We start from the raw sequence: 19,740 nt of genomic DNA, 5'->3' as shown, positions 1-19,740 counted from the left end.
GAGACATTTATGAATTTCGCTTGTTTTAAAATTAGTTAGGATACCGTGTTTCGAAGATAATTGTGAATCCAGTTTTCTTATCCTTCTGTTCTATGCTTTTTTATGATATTCTCTATAACGCTACGCCTGCACGAGCCTATCGGTGATAACCGTATGCTGCTTTGTTTTACTCTGTAATTAATTGTTCAATCATTACTATTATATAATTATATCCGGTATTTATGTAGCTAATCCTGGTTTTGGCGTAGAAGCGTATATAATTATCCTCCCCTCCTGCATATAAGAATGAGTCCGGTGTAGGTTTCATGACATTACACAGAACGACCGTGCTGCGACAAATCGTATAGGATAAGTGGATTCCAAGATTAAAGATATTATCACGTATCGGACGATGGTTACATTTCTACTGTTGGTAAGTACATCACTAACATCCTTGTTTCTTACTCAAGCAGTGAAATGGGATAATTTTATTTATATTCTTATCTGCTGATAGGGGCCCCGAGTGACCGAGTGGTCTAAAGCGCTCTCTGTTACGGATCACTGCCATCTCACCTCTGTCTGCGCCGGTTCGAGTCTCGGATTCAGCCAATGTGGGTATGTGAGAAAGCTTGCCAGTAGCTTCTAGTGGGTCGGTGGTTCTTTTCGGGTCTTCCCGGGTTCTTCCTCCACCAATAATACTGGCCGCCATGTATAGCCTATCGTGTGCTGAAAAATGGCGTTAAATCCCACAACAACAACAACAACAACAATCTGCTGATTACAGTAATATTACGTATATTTCTTATTAAGGAGCTCGGTGGATTTATACATGTCGGTCATGTTTATTTATTCACGAAAGAAAGAAATAATTATTGATTTATTTGATGTGTATGCCATTAATATGAGCTAAATGTTATGCCTATTCTGGTGTCGACAGTTGTTTTCTTCAACGTGGTGCATCAATTTATAATTATTTCGAGGTACGTAAAAGTGCTTTGAAAATAGTTCCTTTTCTGGATCTTATTTGTAAATTTAATTTCAAAGTTTAGTAATTTCTCGCAGGACAAATGCGAGAAATTCAAATGCAAATTACTAAACAGTATTAAATTTTCGTCAGCTTTAACTTTTATTATTAAAAAAGCAAGCAACATAAAACGCCACTCAGTTCTGGCATGAAAATAAGATCTTTCCTCAGAAAATTCATTTTTGTTATGAACTGAATCTTAATAAGCTCCAATCCTGTCATTATTAATTACTTTGTTAAAACTTTAACGTCACTGGGACCAGAGCCTAAATACCTGCTTTTAAAAATCGGATTTATCGAGAGATTGGTAAAATAATTCATGTTTTTCGCAAAAAGTAATTTACTACTCGTTATGAATATTAAATCATGACATTAGGTGATGCCATCGTCCTTCCCTTTCACGTCTTTACGACCTCTACGTGGCCAGGTGGTGAGAGCGTCCGCCTCGGATGCGGGAAGTCGCGGACTCGAACACCGGCCGAACCATACCAAAGACTTACAAAAATGGTACTAACAGCTGCCTCACTAGTCGCTCAGCATTAAGAGGTTAGTTTTAGGACTGGTCGGCCTGGTGTCAGGATAATGTGACTGGGTGTGGTATCATGCTTCATGTCTGCAGAAAGATGCTCCAGTGCTGGACATCACTAAAACTGCCACACTACATGCATCGTAGCGATAGGACTGAACAAGTGTTAAAGCTACGTTAAAACTCAAAATCACACACCATTTTCACGTCTTTATTACAGTCACATTTGTGCCGTTTCTTTGATGATACCGTTGATGTACATACTCGAAATATGGGATGAAAATAAAAAAGGGTCAAGTTTGTATGAGTCAAACTTGATACACATTTCAAATCAATATTAGTTTACAAATGTTCAAATATACTACTAATTCACTATCTAATGCTTAATGGTACCCATGTATATTTAATGGTACCCATGTATATTTAATGGTACCCATGTATATTCATGTTTTGCTTTCCTTCCAGGTCTTTACTTCCTTTGGTGAGTACATTGCCACAACACTATCATGGTTAAACATTTATAGTGAATTCATGTGAACATTTATACTGATTTCTAATAAAGGATTATTCATCTTGTAGTATTAAAATCAATGCACGTTTGATAACTAAATAGCATCTTCATTGCTGACCATCGGTGTGTTAAGGTAATGTGTTATGTGAACGGTCTCGCTGTACTAAATGAAGAATCAAGTTAATAGTATGAATATGATATAATAATTATAACCATGTTCAATTTATTTTTAAACAGCATTTGCATCTTATATGGGTAAATTCTTAATAATAGGAATGTGCAAATTCTGTCATCATCTAAAAATGTTCTTGTACAGGATGAAAGGTTAACGCAAGTCTTTTTCCTCGTGTCGAATCCTTAACAATTTACTGTCAGTTGTCGGTTGTATAATGTTTTCCCTTACAATGGCATTGTATTTTACTTTAGCTATGTTCACTGGCTTGTTTCATAATGCCACTGTAATAATTTATTTTCGATTGTCACAATATATGTTTTCTCTTTACGCTCTAAAATTGTCTCTACTTCCAGCTCTGGTGGATGTCTCTAGGGCGGAGACATGCGGGCGTATTGCGGACGTGGTGTTTGTGATTGACTCATCACGTAGCATCTGGCCTCCTTACTTCCGCCAGCAGCTCGAGTTCGTCAAACAGGTGGTGAAGGCGTTCGACGTCGGTCAAGGCAAGACAAGGATAGGCGCTCTCACCTTCAGCGACAGAACCATCTCAGAGTTCCATCTGCAGAAATACGACAATAAGCAAGATATTCTGGATGCCATCTCCGCCATAAACTTCGCCCAGGGTTCAGCAACCAACACTTTTGACGCCTTGAGGGTTCTTCGCACAGAGTTCTTTAGTGAGAAGAATGGCGACCGTCCTGACGTGCCTAACATTGCTATCGTTCTTACGGATGGCGAATCCAGTAACACGGCCAGCACAGTACGCGAGGCTGATCTGACTAAAAAGGCAGGTGTAGCCATTTTCGCTATCGGAATCGGCAGTAAGGTGAACAAGGTGGAGCTAGAGGAGATAGCTAGTTTACCGAAGTCAGACTATATGCACATTCTGGAAAACTTCAAGGAGTTACAATCCGACGAATTCACAAAGCTTCTTAGTCACAAGGCGTGCACAGGTAAGGAGCTTTCTATACATGATTGAACGGTAAGTGTTAGGTATGGCTTCATTATTAATGGCCATTTTAAGAGTTTTGATCACTCAGACAATACCATTCCCATAGCAGATAGTTGGGTCTCTTAGAGGTGCAGTACTGTCTCCTAAATTTTGCTCTAACCGCATGTCGGATGCAAACAGCTAGCAAATGACATCCAGTAGTCAAAATGTAACATACTGGACTTCTACACTGGTATAATTTGCATTTGTTGTTCCATTCCAGCTCCACTAACCACTCCAACTACCACCACCACACCAGAGACGACAACAACTACGATTACGACCACAACAACAACTGAAGCAGCGGAGATTTCTACAAGTAAATACAATTTTCAATACATGTAATGTCGGCTATGATGATGTTTATATAAGTATTGTAGCCGATGACTCTACAAATCATTTTTGTTGCAACAGTATCAGACAAACGTAAAACTTACAAATGTGATAATTATATAATTCCAATATGGTCCATATAGTCAGAATAAAACTTGCAACGAACTTCCTTCGAGTGGCCTGGTGACATTTTTGTCAGTTTAGATGCAAATTATTATCTATAAGAATACGTCGTAGCAATGTCATATTCTTCTGCTCTCAGTTTCTTGTCTGTCATAGTTTCCTTGTACGCCATGATTTGATCTATACCGTTCCAAAGTATTAGCTATCACTAAGACAATTTCTTATGGCAAATTAACGTTGAATCTTTGTTTCAGAAATGCAACAAGAACAGGCAGAAAGGGGTATGTAAAAATAAAGATCATTATATAAATTCCATAAAGATTCTCTGTTGCCGCGACTAACAAGCAATTGTCAGTGGTAATCAAAGATTAACTGTTCCTTTGATGCCCAAAAGAAATGACCGTAAACGCTTTGTTAATTTTTGTACTTTAAAGACATTGAATTAAAATTCAAAGCATATTTGCATTGAACTTATTTTTAGTTTTGTGAAACGTCTCGACATAATGTTACACAAAATACTTATTGTAATTCCAATTCAAGCAGTAGTGTTTTGACTTCTGCATTGGTAATAAATGTTCTTATATTGATTTCGTGGTTCGTGTTTCACAACATTTCGAACAACTGTTATAAAGGTTCACTGAAAATATTATTTAAGACTAGTTAGATGCACTCCTGTTCTATTCATCTCTCTTATTTACAGTGTAATATTGTTTCTAAAGCATTTGCTCGAATGCATTTTCGGCATTATAATATTTTCTTACTTTATTCGATGATCATCAATGTTATAAACGTGAACATTAATATCGGTATCAAAGCAGATTGTTTAGCAACATGTTGTCTAATCGTTAGAACGTGTTATTAAATTTCCTTCCCGTAAAGACACTTTTATAAAATAGAACATACTTAACTTTTATCTTGTATACGGCAGCATGCCAGGGAAAGCCGGCAGACATTATGTTTGTTCTTGACGTCTCCAGCAGTATCTGGTTTAGAGACTTCAAAACACAAATGACTTTTGTCAAAGACGTAGTGGATATCTTCGACATCGACTCCGGAAAGGCCCAGGTAATACTGCATCATGCAGCAAGATCTGTATTATTGTGCTGTATACAGAAATATCTAGGTAATACTACATCTTTCATAAGCGTCTACGCTATACAGTTCTCTGCATCAAGCAATATGCTATATTACTTCTTTCAACAAGAGCCATGGAACAATCTGCTTCTTGTAGCTTGATCCAGGTAAAAAATCGTCTTGCAGAAAGGCATAGATGATCTTGCAGCTTGCAGCACGGTCTGCATAAATCACCGCTTGTAGCAGGAATCATGTTGTAGTGTTGCCTTTGGGAAAACCCGGGAAATACTGATTATGGCCGTATTGATGCAGGTGTGTCTTGAAGGCGTAAGCATTACTGTTTAAAACGCATATTCGTAACATATATTGCCTCGACAAAGACCAGTGGAATATTGCACATTCCTCTATTGCTGTAAACTTGGCTTTAAGGTCTTAGATAGAACTATAAAACAAATATTACACATGGAACAAATATGTCTTAGATAGGACTGTATGAAACAAATGTTACATATGGAACAGATAGGTCTTAGATAGGACTGTATAAAATAAATATTACATATGGAACAGATAGGCCTTAGATAGGACTGTATAAAATATTACATATGGAACAGATAGGCCTTAGATAGGTCTGCATAAAACAAATATTATATATGGAACATATAGGCCTTAGATAGGACTATATAAAAAATATTACATATGGAACAGATAGGCCTTAGATAGATCTGCATAAAACAAATATTACATATGGAACATATAGGCCTTAGATAGGACTGTATAAAAATATTATATATGGAACAGATAGGTCTTAGATAGGACTGTATAAAAAATATTATATATGGAACAGATAGGTCTTAGATAGGACTGTATAAAAAATATTACATATGGAACAGATAGGCCTTAGATAGATCTGCATAAAACAAATATTACATATGGAACAGATAAGCCTTAGATAGGACTGTATAAAAAATATTACATATGGAACAGATAGGTCTTAGATAGGACTGTATAAAAATATTACAATATTACATATGGAACAGATAGGCCTTAGATAGATCTGCATAAAACAAATATTACATATGGAACAGATAGGCCTTAGATAGGTCTGTATAAAAAAATATTACATATGGAACAGATAGGCCTTAGATCTGCATAAAACGAATATTACATATGGAACTGATAGGTCTTAGATAGGACTGTATAAAAAAATATTACATATGGAACAGATAGGTCTTAGATAGATCTGCATAAAACAAATATTACATATGGAACAGATAGGCCTTAAAATGGACTGCATACAAAAAATATCACATATGGAACAGATAGACCTTATATAGGATTGTATAAAACAAATATATATGGAACAGACAGGTCTTAGATAGGAATGTATAAAACAAATATTACATATGGAACAGATAAGTGATCTCTTGTATTAGATATTTTGTTTACAATAATACTTGGGAAGTTTGTATGTCATTGGAATTTCTCTCATTCCATTTCGAGGAATACACTATTACAGAATTAGGTCCTCGGTGCAAATGCAAGATAAGTTTGAACTCCTTTAGCCTGGCTCATTTTCTTTGTAATTACTTTTTTTTAACAAATTGTCAAAACAGGTATATTGGGAATTTATGTTGTTACCGCTTTTACTCATACACGGTTTAAAGAATATTTTCAATCCAAATTGTAGGCTGGTCGACATTAGGATTTGATTTTTTTCTATCGCCAATTTCTGGCAACATTTTTGGAAACATTTTTAAAATGCGAATTTTTAGATTGAACTAATGTTACTCCTTTCTAATTGCATGAAGTATTTTACTGGCACACTTTGAAATATGTACGTCATTGAAAAGCGGGGCTATTGTTATTAATCTCGAGTGTCAATCTGTCCGTCCGTCTCTTTGTCTGTGTGCAAGTCCTATCGGGCTAGATCTTCAGACCGCGTCATCTCACATAAGGTTTGACAGATTTTAATTAGCCTTTGTATTCTAGATATATGTTATTGCAGATACAATATTAGCACAGACTGCTCAAAAGAATATAACTGAATTTATGGGATATGCACGTGTATGTGACCAACTGTATGTCTTGTTTATCTATGTTTGTACCTCTTTGTCTAGGAAATAAATATTTCCCCGCTTGAAAGTCAATAGGTGGAAAGTTAATAGTACGGTTACGAAAGTTAAGAATACGGTTACGAAAGCAAATTATAAGTTTATTTTTCATTTGTACATAATGAGTTAATTCTTAGGCGACAAATCTAATTCTAGATTGTAATATTTGGGAAAAACAGATTACTTTGATTTCAAGCAAGAAAGATGAAGATCAATGCATTTTTAGCAAATATAGATTTGACTTGGCCCTTTATCTACGCACAGATCACGTGGGATGGTTTAAACCAAAGTTTATTTAGCTCGCTACTTAACCCCATTAAAAGGTATACAGACCTCGGGAAGAATTGTAAAGATCGATATCTCATATTTGTAAACAACCCTATTATGAACAAATTTCAATTCAATTTGGAGTGTAGGTTTTCTTTAGTTTTAAATAGGAGAATGTTTATTGTGAACTTGTACCTTGAAGTCGAGGTTATTATTGTATTTCCAGTAACCTTACATGTTGCTTCAAGTACTCCAACATTTCATCAGTTCAATTTGGTATTGATTATCCCTTTGACCCTAAATAGAAGTCAACTTAAATAGTGTCAAAAATCATAGCATTTGAAAATAAATATATCTTTACATTACCGTTTATTTCTAACCAAACTATCATATTCCATATTTATATGTAATTGATTTTTGCGATCTTTGTATAGAGAAATACTACAAAGATAGCAAGAACACTATTTTACATTAGGGTGGTATGATATTTTGTTTGTGTTGCATTTTACGGCTATTTGTACACTCGTCTTATTGTCGCCATATAATGGCTTTTTTGCCACAGTGGAGTTCTCCCTAATTCCATGACAACATGTCATTTAATTAATGGTTTCTATCTTTGCTAAAGATCTAGTTCGGATTTAACGGAGTACATAGAGTATTTCCCGTCTGGTATTTTCTCTAAGAATCTCTAAGAATTTGAGGTACATACCTGTATACGGGTACTGGGAAGACAAGCATGGGACGGTTAGACTCTCTAAGAATTTGAGGTACATACCTGTATACGGGTACTGGGAAGACAAGCATGGGACGGTTAGACTCTCTAAGAATTTGAGGTACATACCTGTACACGGGTACTGGGAAGACAAGCATGGGACGGTTAGACCTTCACAAAAAATAATACAAGGCTCCAGATCTACAGTATGTAGGTGTTGCTCTGCTAGAGACAACAATGCTATGTATCTCTTCTCCTTTCTTCACGTATCAGGTTGGCATAATAACCTTCAGTGATTACGCGGAGATAGAGTTCCGAATGGGGCAGCATAAAACCAAGAAGACCCTGATGGAGGCAGTAGATATGGTGGAGTATCGAGGAGGTTCCACCAACACGTCGCACGCGCTGATGCTTTTGCGAGGGTTATTTAAGCCGGGTTTTGGGTCAAGACAAGGGGTTGCTCATATCGCAATTGTTATCACTGACGGCCTGTCACAAGACCCCCAGGCCACACAGAACATGGCCCAGCTCGCTCATGACGAAGGAATCTACATTTTTGCTATTGGTAATTGTATTAAGACATAAACAACATGTTGCTAACTGAACCATAGAATGATTAATTATAAGAACGGTAAAGATCTTAACCTCCTCTCTTTAGCTAAAGGTCATTAGCATTTAAAGATATTTGACTTTCACCATTTTCTTTTCCACTTAGAAATGTTGTGTTATGGCTGACAGAATCAGGTCAAATTGTCTAGCAAATCTAAGTTTGCATTTTGTGTTTTTGTTTCATTTCATGCACCAAATTGACGCATCGATCTATCATTAGCTTGGCTAAGTCATGAATGATTATGCCATTTTGGTATATTATGGCAATTAGCCATGGCCATACTTTTAGAAAAATCATTACACACTTAAGTCTTTACAACAGGTTGGTACAGTGTTGATTGCGATTTAAACTAAACGAAAAAAAACCCCAACAAACAATCCCTATAAAGTTAAATATATCCTTTATGTGGGATGCAAATCAGTACGTAAGTGGTGATGTTGCTGAAAAACAGTTATTTTCTCAGCAAGAACACAAGTTTTTTGAATCCTTGGACTGTACTAACTTTATCTTTACCCTAAATTTTCATTGGGCCAAATAGTTGCACCACGTGACCTGTTAGGAGACTATGCAAGGTCAGTATGAATCAGTATTACGTTATGTCATAAGTGAGGTCATCTTGTTTTAAATTTGCTAAGCATTCTAGTAAAAGTTGAGCTTCAATGATGGTTTATATTGTGCTATGATTTCATAGTGACCCTGGTAATACAAAATTAACTCGGTGCACTGACCAGGTATCATTCCATAGCTAATCGTTTACACGCAAAGCACATTACAAGTGTGGGCATCTTAAAGTTGACCAGTATGTACAAATTGCTAGACAATGTACACGATATTATTTCTCTGTAAAACACTGAAAAGTCGCGATTCTCTTCGACTAGGTGACTATTGCATAATTTGAAAAAAAATTCTTTAAAAACCATGAGTTTCATTTTCCGATGAAATTGTTGACTTCTTCGACGCTGTTGCTGTTGTTGTCCTATGAGCATCAACGTCGAATGTTTTAATTTTCATATATCTAGCACTGTTGCATTTAAATTAAAAACGCATGACGACGAAGCTTATTGAGAAAGGTAATTAGCATATCCAGTATAAATATAACTCTCTCAAATTATTACGTGTTTTTATTTTCTTACATTTAGTTATATACAGTCATTAAACTTCTTGTCGCATTGGTATTGAGAGTTAATTTTCATCGCTAGCAAATGTGTCACTGCGACAGTGATTACTTATGGGTTTGCGTTTCTCATTTTTGCCACCACTGGTGTTTGTAACATCTACGAAAATCTAAAAATAGCATTGATTTTGATGATCAACAATCGTACTTTTAAGAGATTGGGTAACGATGCTTGCTGCAATGACGATTCTCAGCATTTCCACTATGCATTGGCGAAGTAGATTAAATATAATGCGTCTTGTATTTCTTAAGGTTTCCTTTGAAGTGCAATTGTTCATTCACATGCGTCATTCTAGTTTTTAACTCTTTTATAATTTTTGATTTAAAACAATTTAGCATTTATTTACAAAAATATGAACTGACAGGTGGTTTATGTCGACGTAAATGTGCTGTAAACTAATTCTCCTTTTTGAAAGGGCAGTTAGTCAACTATCTTCTTACCTAAATATATAAACTAAATAAATTTTAATAAATGTGGAGTATGCGCATTTGTTTATAGCGCCTCGTTTTAAGGAATTTTTAGATTTTTGTGATTACTTGTCTCATTATTGGAATGTGGTGGAATGGAAATATTCCTTAGCCCGAAATAATTAGCCAATTACAAGGAGCAAACGTGATGGAGTGAAGTGTTAGTGAGTTTCCATGATGCCATGGTTCTCTGGTAGTGAAGTCAGGTAAAAACCGAATGAGTGTCCCTGGAATACTATAGTCTCTATTAAAATATAGTGTTGTACATTGGTGGTGTGACTGCAGTGGTAGGAAACCGGTAAATTACGCCAAAGAATAAATAAGAAGGGACTCGGCAGATGCCGTTTAAGTCGCCATGGTGGCAGATGTGATGCAGTTGTACTGGCAAAATGTGCCTGGGAACCATGGATTGACTGGCCTAAGGTTGCGTAGTTAAAATAGTTCCCTGTGTTAGGGGATTGTTGTATAGTTCTTACGGCGTGAACAGCTCTCGGTACGGAAACCTAATGAAGAGAAACCACCATGCAGATGTTCGGTTGATATATATATATATATATATATATATATATATATATATATATATATATATATATATATATATATATATATATATATGGCAAGTTGTGAGATCTGTGGTCTCGCATTAATTAGAGTAAAATTTATGTATAGAATGGGAACGCCGGGCTTTCTAATTTACAACTGAAGTTGTATGGAAGTCTTTGGAAATTTGGGGTAAACCTATGTCTTCTAGCGGAATCGCGCCAGGGTTTGACACCGCTCGGTCAAGTTAAGACCCCTGGCTTGTAACAATATAATTAAATAGACTGACCATATATTACTTTGAAAATATCGAGCTTTTACGCTGATAGTGACCTATTAGATGGAAAAGAATTATGTTTCCCTAGTTACCACGGTGGCTTTACTAATTGATAACATCTAGAACATCAGCGGCAATAATTAGAGGCGACCTAAAAATTGAAGATGTTCTTGATACAAAAATTCGTTCTCGTAACATATTTTGACACCTATAATTATCTTAATATTACTTGATAGGACTGTGATATATGTTTTACTCATTTTCCAAGAGATATATATTATACAAAACTCTGACATACTAAATAATCTTTCCATTGATTAGTTCGATGATTTCCGAAACTATCTTGAAATGTTTAAATATAATTTATTTACAAGAACCATTTTTAGATACTAGAGTGAACTGCTTTCAGATACACCATGGGTAATACATTCCGCTGGAAGAAGTGTATTAGTATGTGTTCAGTATTTATATATTTGTTTTAAATATTTTGTCAGTGATGAATCGTTTCCTACTGAAAGCACTTTTGTTCTGTGTTTAGGCGTGGGAAACAATTCCGATGTCCAAGAATTGCAGGCGATCGCCTCTGAGCCCAGTGAACAATACATGTATCAGGTGAATGGCTATAACGCTCTTAAGTCCATTCAGAATATTCTGGCTTACAAGGCCTGCGAAGGTAAGTACGTATCTAGCTACGAAAATTCTTATCAGTAACACACAAATATCTTACTTTTTCTTTCACTGAAGCCTGTCTAATGAAATAAATATTTTTATTTAAAAAAAGAGCCTCTGCCGATTTTAAAATGTACCAGCTCAAAATCAGTGGTATTGATGTCCACACTTGACAAGATAACACGAAGTACTGAGCGCTTGAGAAAGTATTGATGCATTCGAACTCCATTCCTCTTTTCACTTGGAAGAATGACAACGAACACCGAACATTAACCATATCTTTATCGTAGACATAACCAATATATACATCAGGTTTTAGGATATGTGGTTTTATGAGACAATTAGCCTCCTCCATGCAAATATTATGCTGTAATCTACAAGTCCTTTTATATTGTACTAGACAATTTATAAGTATTAACACTAAATAAAGGAAGTTTAGATTGCGAATCGTGCACAAACACTTAATATTTTGTTTGGTTTCTTTTCAGTCCAAGCAGATGTATTTGGTAAGTTGCAATGGCATCAAATGATGTTTCCTTAAGTGCAGGTCCAATTAATGACTTACTAAAAACCATATTTGAGTCAAAATGTTAATTTTAATATAAATGCCTGTAGTTCCCTATTGAAGATCACTGTTCCGGTGGTCTAAGTAGTTAGAGCATCCGACTGGGATACTGGAGGTCGCGAGTTCGAACCCCAGTCGAATCATACCAAAGACTGGCACATACAGCTGCCTTGCTAGGCGCTCATCATTTAAAGGTTACCTGGTGTCAGGACAATGTGACCGGTTGGGACCTTATTAGACATGTCTGCGGCATGATGCCCGAGTGCTAGGCATCTCTACAAACTACCACACTGCAGACATCGTAGTGATATGACTTAAACAGTTTAAAGATACGGTAAAAATCCAAATCAATCACACACACTATTGAAGATCAAACGTTTCCTTTTCCGGAGAATGTTTTACACAAAGGTCCTTTTTATAATTTATTGCTTACTTTTGCGTAAACAAAGCATATTTTGCAACTTGTTGACGTGGGTGTCATGATCTGCACTATTGCATATAAAATCAAATTAATTAACAAACTTCGAACACCAAGAGTTAAATTTCACTTTCCACTGACTCACAGTAATTTTATTGTACGATTAATTTGCAGGCTTTGTCTATTGCAGAGTCATAAATATTTACAAAAGTTGCATCTCCAAAAATATTGTACCATTAAGAAGAAACGGGGCGCTGTAACCTATATTTTATTAGCTGAGCTGGTTTACAGTTTTACTAAGTTTATTTTTCAGGAGATTTTCAAATTAGAGACATCACATGTAACAAGCTGCATAATCACAATGAGGTTAAGGGTTTTGACAAACTGCTTTATAATTGTTGTGAATGTGCTTTATTATTAATGTGAATGTGCTTTATAATTGTTGTGAATGTGCTTTATAATTAATGTGAATGTGCTTTATAATTGTTGCGAATACGCTTTATAATTGTTGTGAATGTGCTCTATAACTGTTGTGAATGTGCTTTATAATTAATGTGAATGTGCTTTATAATTAATGTGAATGTGCATTATAATTGATGTGAATGTGCTTTATAATTAATGTGAATGTGCTTTATAATTGTTGTGAATGTGCTGTATAATTGTTGTGAATGTGCTTTATAATTAATGTGAATGTGCTTTATAATTAATGTGAATGTGCTTTATAATTAACGTGAATGGTGTTTGTCAGTTTTGTTATTGTTTTTCGAGGCGTTCTGGATTTAGATAATTGAAGAATTACAGATTATTCTTCCCACATCTTAATGATAGAGTCATGGCACTTAATGACTATAGCCATCTTCTTTGATATGAAATCATTGTAAACTTAGGTCACTGTAATTTAAATTTTAACATTTCATGGCAAAATAAGTTTGTTATTTTAATTGACATTTGTGAATGCAGAGGTTTTAGGTGAAGTTAGTATTTGTAAAATGTGAATTTCGTCGTTTAGATTCAAGAAATTGTACAAGTTTACTTTTGTTTTATCCCGATTGTGTTTAGATCTTAACGTAACGGTCACTGAAGCTTTATAATCTATGACAATTCACGTTAGCACCGAATGCTGAAGGTGACTCCACAAGCTCGACAGGTAATTAAATATAGTTAAAGAGATTCTGAACCATGGTTTCACTGATAGTCGTTAGAATTAGCAGAGCTGTGCAAACAAATTAGAAAACCTTCTCCGTAACTATGGTTATTTAGTTCACATCGAGTGAATAAGATGTACTGAGATAAAATGGAACCTGTTATCGAAATATGTACTGCTGTTTTTACCACTGGAGAATGCAGCTTGATTGCATACATTCACTTAATGCACACGAGATGAGGTATGCAGTTTGTTTTGCGGTCCGGATATAAGGACGAGTATAATAATACGCCAGATTATGAATGACACCTAAAATCAATTGTTGATACCTAGAAGTAGCTACATTAATTTAGCTTATCCAAAATTTCTGAGCACTCGTTTTAATGTAAAAATGTACTAAAACCCCACCAATGCCCCTGACAGATCAAATTAACTGTTGAGTACAAATAACTGACGACATTCACTAATTTTACAACAGTCATAGATTTCAATAAAATAATTAAAACTAAGATAAAAGAGCTTAAATTATGACTAGTAAGGCGTTAAATGTGAAACAAATGTCGAGCGTTTAACCAATAGGGTGAAGTGTTTACGTCAAGGGGCAAGTTAACGTAGATGAAACAAATATTTTTGAGATTATCAGATAAATAAGCAGCTTTGTACTGGATCATTTAGTTAAGATTTTCAAGCAACATAGAAAAGCCTCAATATAAAATACAAAGAACATACCCATACCAACTGAAAAAACATGGAATTTTTCCATGATAAATAAAATTGCATTGACATGTAGACGTATCACGAGAAAGAAGGAGTTGAAAGCTCAACAAGAGAGATTGGATATAAAATATGTCTCAAGACAATCGATCTTTAACATTATGCTTGTAAAATAAAACATGTCTCAAGACAATCGATCTTTAACATTATGCTTGTAAAATACAACATGTCTCATGACAATCTATTCTTAACATTATGCTGGTAAAATACAACATATCTTAAGACAATCCATCTTTAACATTATGCTTGTAAAATACAACATGTCTCAATACAATCCATTTTTAACATTATGCTTGTAAAATACAACATGTCTCAAGACAATCCATTCTTATCATTATGTTTGTAAAATACAACATGTCTTAAGACAATCCATTGTTAACATTATGCTTGTAAAAGAAAACATGTCTCAATACAATCCATTTTTAACATTATGCTTGTAAAATACAACATGTCTCAAGACAATCCATTGTTAACCTTATGCTTGTAAAAGAAAACATGTCTCAATACAGTCCATTGTTAACATTATGCTTGTAAAAGAAAACATGTCTCAAGACAATCCATTCTTAACATTATGCTTGAAAAATAAAACAAGTCTTAAGACAATCCATTCTTAACATTATGCTTGTAAAAGAAAACATGTCTTAAGACAATCCATTCTTAACATTATGCTTCTAAAATAAAACATGTCTCAAGACAATCGATCTTTCACATTATGCTTGTAAAATACAACATGTCCCATGACAATCTATTCTTAACATCATGCTTGTAAAATAAAACATGTCTCAAGACAATCAATTCTTAACATTATGCTTGTAAAATACAACATGTCTCAATACAATCCATTTTTTAGCATTATGCTTGTAAAATAAAGCATGTCTCAAGACAATCCATTCTTAACATTATGCTTGTAAAATACAACATGTCTTAAGACAATCCATTCTTAACATTATGCTTGTAAAATACAACATGTCTCAAGACAATCCATTCTTAACATTATGCTTGTAAAATAAAACATATCTTAAGACAATCCATCTTTAACATTATGCTTGTAAAATAAAACATGTCTCATGACAATCCATTTTTAACATTATGCTTGTAAAATAAAACATGTCTTAAGACAATCCATCTTTAACATTATGCTTGTAAAATAAAACATGTCTTAAGACAATCCATCTTTAGCGTTATGCTTGTAAAATAAAACATGTCTCAAGACAATCGATCTTTAACATTATGCTGGTAAATAACAACATGTCTCAATACAATCCATTTTTATCATTATGCTTGTAAAATACAACATTTCTCAAGACAATCCATTCTTAACATTATGCTTGTAAAAGAAAACATGTCTCAAGACAATCCATTCTTAACATTATGCTTGTAAAATACAACATGTCTCAAGACAATCCATTCTTAACATTATGCTTGTAAAATAAAACATATCTTAAGACAATCCATCTTTAACATTATGCTTGTAAAATAAAACATGTCTCAAGACAATCCATCTTTAACATTATGCTTGTAAAATAAAACATGTCTCAAGATTTCCATTTTTAACATTATGCTTGTAAAATAAAACATATCTTAAGACAATCCATCTTTAACATTATGCTTGTAAAAGAAAACATATCTTAAGACAATCCATCTTTAACATTATGCTTGTAAAATAAAACATGTCTCAAGACAATCCATTCTTAACATTATGCTGGTAAAATAAAACATGTCTTAAAACAATCCATTCTTAACATTATGCTGGCAAAATGCAACATGTCTCAATATAATCCATTTTTAACATTATGCTTGTAAAATAAAACATGTCTCAAGATTTCCATTTTTAACATTATGCTTGTAAAATAAAACATGTCTCAAGACAATCCATTCTAAACATCATGCTTGTAAAATAAAACATGTCTTAAGACAATCCATTCTTAACATTATGCTTGTTAAAATACAACATGTCTCAAGATTTCCATCGTTAACATTATGCTTGTAAAATAAAGAGTACACGCTATTACTGCAAAGTCAGCGTCATATGTGCATGCATCTTACTTTCTTTTAGCCTGCACGACGAAGACAGAAACTGAAGTAGTGTTCGCTGTTGACGAATTTGGTGGAAAAGACAAGAAGAACGTCATGTTATTTATTCAGAAGGTTGGTGGAGGATTTGACCTTGATTCTGGTCATGTTCGAGTCGGAGTGATGAACAAATGCAGTGCGAATAACATCGAGTTAGGACAGCACTCAACTAAAAACTCATTTGTGGAAGCAATCGAAGCAAGCATGACTGGAAACAAAGTTGTGCCATTTCTTAAAGAGATCCGACAGAAAGGATTGTATGATGCACGTTCAGGGGCGCGGAAGAAACTGGTTCTACTGGTTTCGGATACGTTTACTGACTGGGAGGAGGCCGCCATGGAAATTAATAGGCTTAAGTTCAAGACGGAGGTGAATGTCATTGGTGTGGGTGACAAGGTGTCCCGGAACCAGCTTCAGCAACTTGCAAGTAGTCAATCCAATATCTTTATGGTGGAGGACACGGCCAAGTTGCAGGATATTGCACTCAAAATCCACAGACTTCTTTGTAGCAGTAAGTCTCTTTAGTAGCATATATAAAATTAAATCAAGATACGCACAGCCTTAGAAAAATAAAACAAAATGTTTTTACGCTAGAATGTTGCATCAGCTGCGCTTGTCAAACATGAAATTTTCAACGACAGTTGCTGCTGACAGCGTGAGTATTATACACTTCAGAAGGAGAAATATTATATACTCACGTAATTGATTTGCAAGCGTTAGTCAGCGATATATGCCAATGTCTCATATTGGTTCTTGGCTATTGGCAGATATACTTTTGTTAATAATTAGAGTTTAAATGAGATGAACAGGGACGGTATATGGAGAAAGGCAGGGAAGTATAACAACGTGCATTTTTTAAAACTTGAACCTAACTCAGGTTATATCATACAAACGGGGTTTCAAAGCTTAATCGGTTATTTTATTTGAATCATTGTATTAGACTCCAAATCTATCTATCTATCTTAATCTTGTACATCGTGTTTTCTAGCTTTTTCGATCGTTGCAGTATAACTCCAGCATTTGTACCAGTTGCGATTGTATCACAAAACAATATTGCAGAAACATTAAAATTACAAATATATCTAATTATGCTGTTTATTTCACCATATGTGACATTTTCTAGTTAGTGAATATATATATATATATATATATATATATATATATATATATATATATATATATATATATATATATATATATATATATATAAAATCTGAATTGAATAAGCACGTGACATAATGACCATCTGTTGTTTTCTTTTATAGGTTGATATGCTACGGACATCTTTCTTGTCGGAGTATATTCAGGATAATGTTTGTAGAGTCATCTCTATTAAATATTGATATCTACAAAATAAATAATATCAATAATGGCTTTCTGAATTGTTGCTCTATGTTATCCCTTTCTGATTTAATAACTGTAATATTTTTTTTATTAAGAATAAAAAGATGATGTACGCAGATAAGCATTGATAAATATCGAGATAAAATAGAAATAGCATATTTATTGTACATTGATCAGATCTGAAAAGTGATAACTGTAGGTGTGTCGTCTTATTTGTGAACATCCTTCCTAAAGAGCTAGTAACCCGAATGACTGGCCTTGCTCTGTACAGTTTCTGATTTTAATTCTAAATGACTGGCTTTGCTCTGTACAGTTTCTGACTTTAATTCTAAATGACTGGCTTTGCTCTGTACAGTTTCTGACTTTAATTCTAAATGACTGGCTTTGCTCTGTACAGTTTCTGATTTTAGTTCTAAATGACTGGCCTTGCTCTGTACAGTTTCTGACTTTAATTCTAAATGACTGGCTTTGCTCTGTACAGTTTCTGACTTTAATTCTAAATGACTGGCCTTGTTCTGTACAGTTTCTGACTTTAATTCTAAATGACTGGCTTTGCTCTGTACAGTTTCTGACTTTAATTCTAAATGACTGACCTTGCTCTGTACAGTTTCTGACTTTAATTCTACATGACTGGGCTTGCTCTGTACAGTTTCTGACTTTAATTCTAAATGACTGGCTTTGCTCTGTACAGTTTCTGACTTTAATTCTAAATGACTGGCCTTGCTCTGTACAGTTTCTGATTTTAATTCTGGTAACCGTGCCAGATTCACATGAGCTGTCCCATAGGATACATTGTGCCGAGAAGGTTGACTTTATAGGCTGTGTATTAGTTCTTCAAAATAGAACTTCAAACATTGTGCATGTTTTTTTAGCAATATTAATTCAGTCTTACTAAAATTGTCAGTATAAATTTGAGGCATCATGTTGCGTTTGTTCAACTGAATATCTTTCTCCATGGAATATGAAGGGGGACAATGTAATGATACTTTAAGACCGATCACTTGTAATTTACCAATCACTTGTAATTTACCGATCACTTGTAATTTAGCAATAACTTTTTATCATGGGGGGGTGGGGTGCTGGACTTGTTAGAGACTCTGACACTCATAAATACGGTTCTGTGGGGAGAAATGCAGGATAATTATTCAAGAGGACTGTTTTGATGCTTGCGACTTAAATGTGTTAGCCATACAATCAAAATTAAATAATACAATAATAATACATATGTTCTCTTTATGGATGCGCTCACCAGTTATTAGGTACTTTTGAGAGAGTGACGTATGTAAGGTGAAGTTGTTTGCATTTAAGACATGCACAATGGAGAGAATGTTGGCATACCTCTATGCTACATTAATGTAATGTGGATGATATTTCTTTGGATAATGTACTTTTGGAAATTTTACATGATCTAAGCACACTGCTAACTAAAATGACTGCTCCCTTGTGCTAAAAAATCAGTCTGAATTAGTCTAAAGTATACTATTCGTAGCAGCTATTAAAATAGTGAAAATTAATTTTGTCTGACTAGACAATACCAGCTTCTGAAAGTGCAATGAATGAATTACCAAATATATAAAATGTAAAAGAAGTTATCTGCTCATTTTATACAATTTAACTCTGAAGTTCAGGAAGTGAAAATGACCAAGCGGAGCTAGCACTTGTTTGAAAGGTGCACATCTGAAATAAGGCCAAGCCGTATACTCTATAACCCATATTACACCCATCAGTCATAAACCAAAATAAAGGGAATTAAAGGGTCTTTGAATTATACCTTAGATATACAAGGTCATTTTTAAATAGCTAGTATCACCAATGAGGAAACCCGGGGAAATTCTTTTTCTTTAAAATTCTAAAATGC

At 34.5% G+C, this 19,740-nt stretch overlaps 1 protein-coding gene across 1 annotated transcript; it reads left to right on the top strand.

Annotated features, from left to right (window-relative positions):
• Window positions 1–257: 257 nt before the first annotated feature.
• Window positions 258–17,912, top strand: LOC149773167 (matrilin-1-like). The gene is made up of 11 exons (XM_089946747.1): window positions 258–412; window positions 1,995–2,010; window positions 2,569–3,168; window positions 3,430–3,525; window positions 3,917–3,943; window positions 4,591–4,727; window positions 8,100–8,391; window positions 11,434–11,568; window positions 12,053–12,070; window positions 16,522–17,049; window positions 17,804–17,912. Exons 1-11 carry the CDS (start codon window positions 392–394, stop codon window positions 17,806–17,808), a joined length of 1,875 nt encoding a protein of 624 aa, XP_089802873.1. The 5' UTR covers window positions 258–391; the 3' UTR covers window positions 17,809–17,912.
• The last annotated feature ends 1,828 nt before the right edge of the window (window positions 17,913–19,740 follow it).

Source organism: Sinohyriopsis cumingii, unplaced genomic scaffold, assembly GCF_028554795.1.
Source record: "Sinohyriopsis cumingii isolate HCF-2022 unplaced genomic scaffold, ASM2855479v2 utg000873l, whole genome shotgun sequence".
Taxonomy (NCBI): domain Eukaryota; kingdom Metazoa; phylum Mollusca; class Bivalvia; order Unionida; family Unionidae; genus Sinohyriopsis; species Sinohyriopsis cumingii.
The sequence above is the reverse complement of the archived record's forward strand: the minus strand, read 5'-3'. Positions and strand labels throughout refer to the sequence as shown.

What these genes read in the sequence shown, in the direction of transcription:
- LOC149773167 (XM_089946747.1), top strand. Translation starts at nt 392, where the DNA reads ATGGTTACATTTCTACTGTTG. An exon ending in TAGTCACAAGGCGTGCACAG is followed by an intron (nt 3,169 to 3,429) that starts GTAAGGAGCTTT and finishes GTTCCATTCCAG; the next exon opens with CTCCACTAACCACTCCAACT. An exon ending in AATCTACATTTTTGCTATTG is followed by an intron (nt 8,392 to 11,433) that starts GTAATTGTATTA and finishes TTCTGTGTTTAG; the next exon opens with GCGTGGGAAACAATTCCGAT.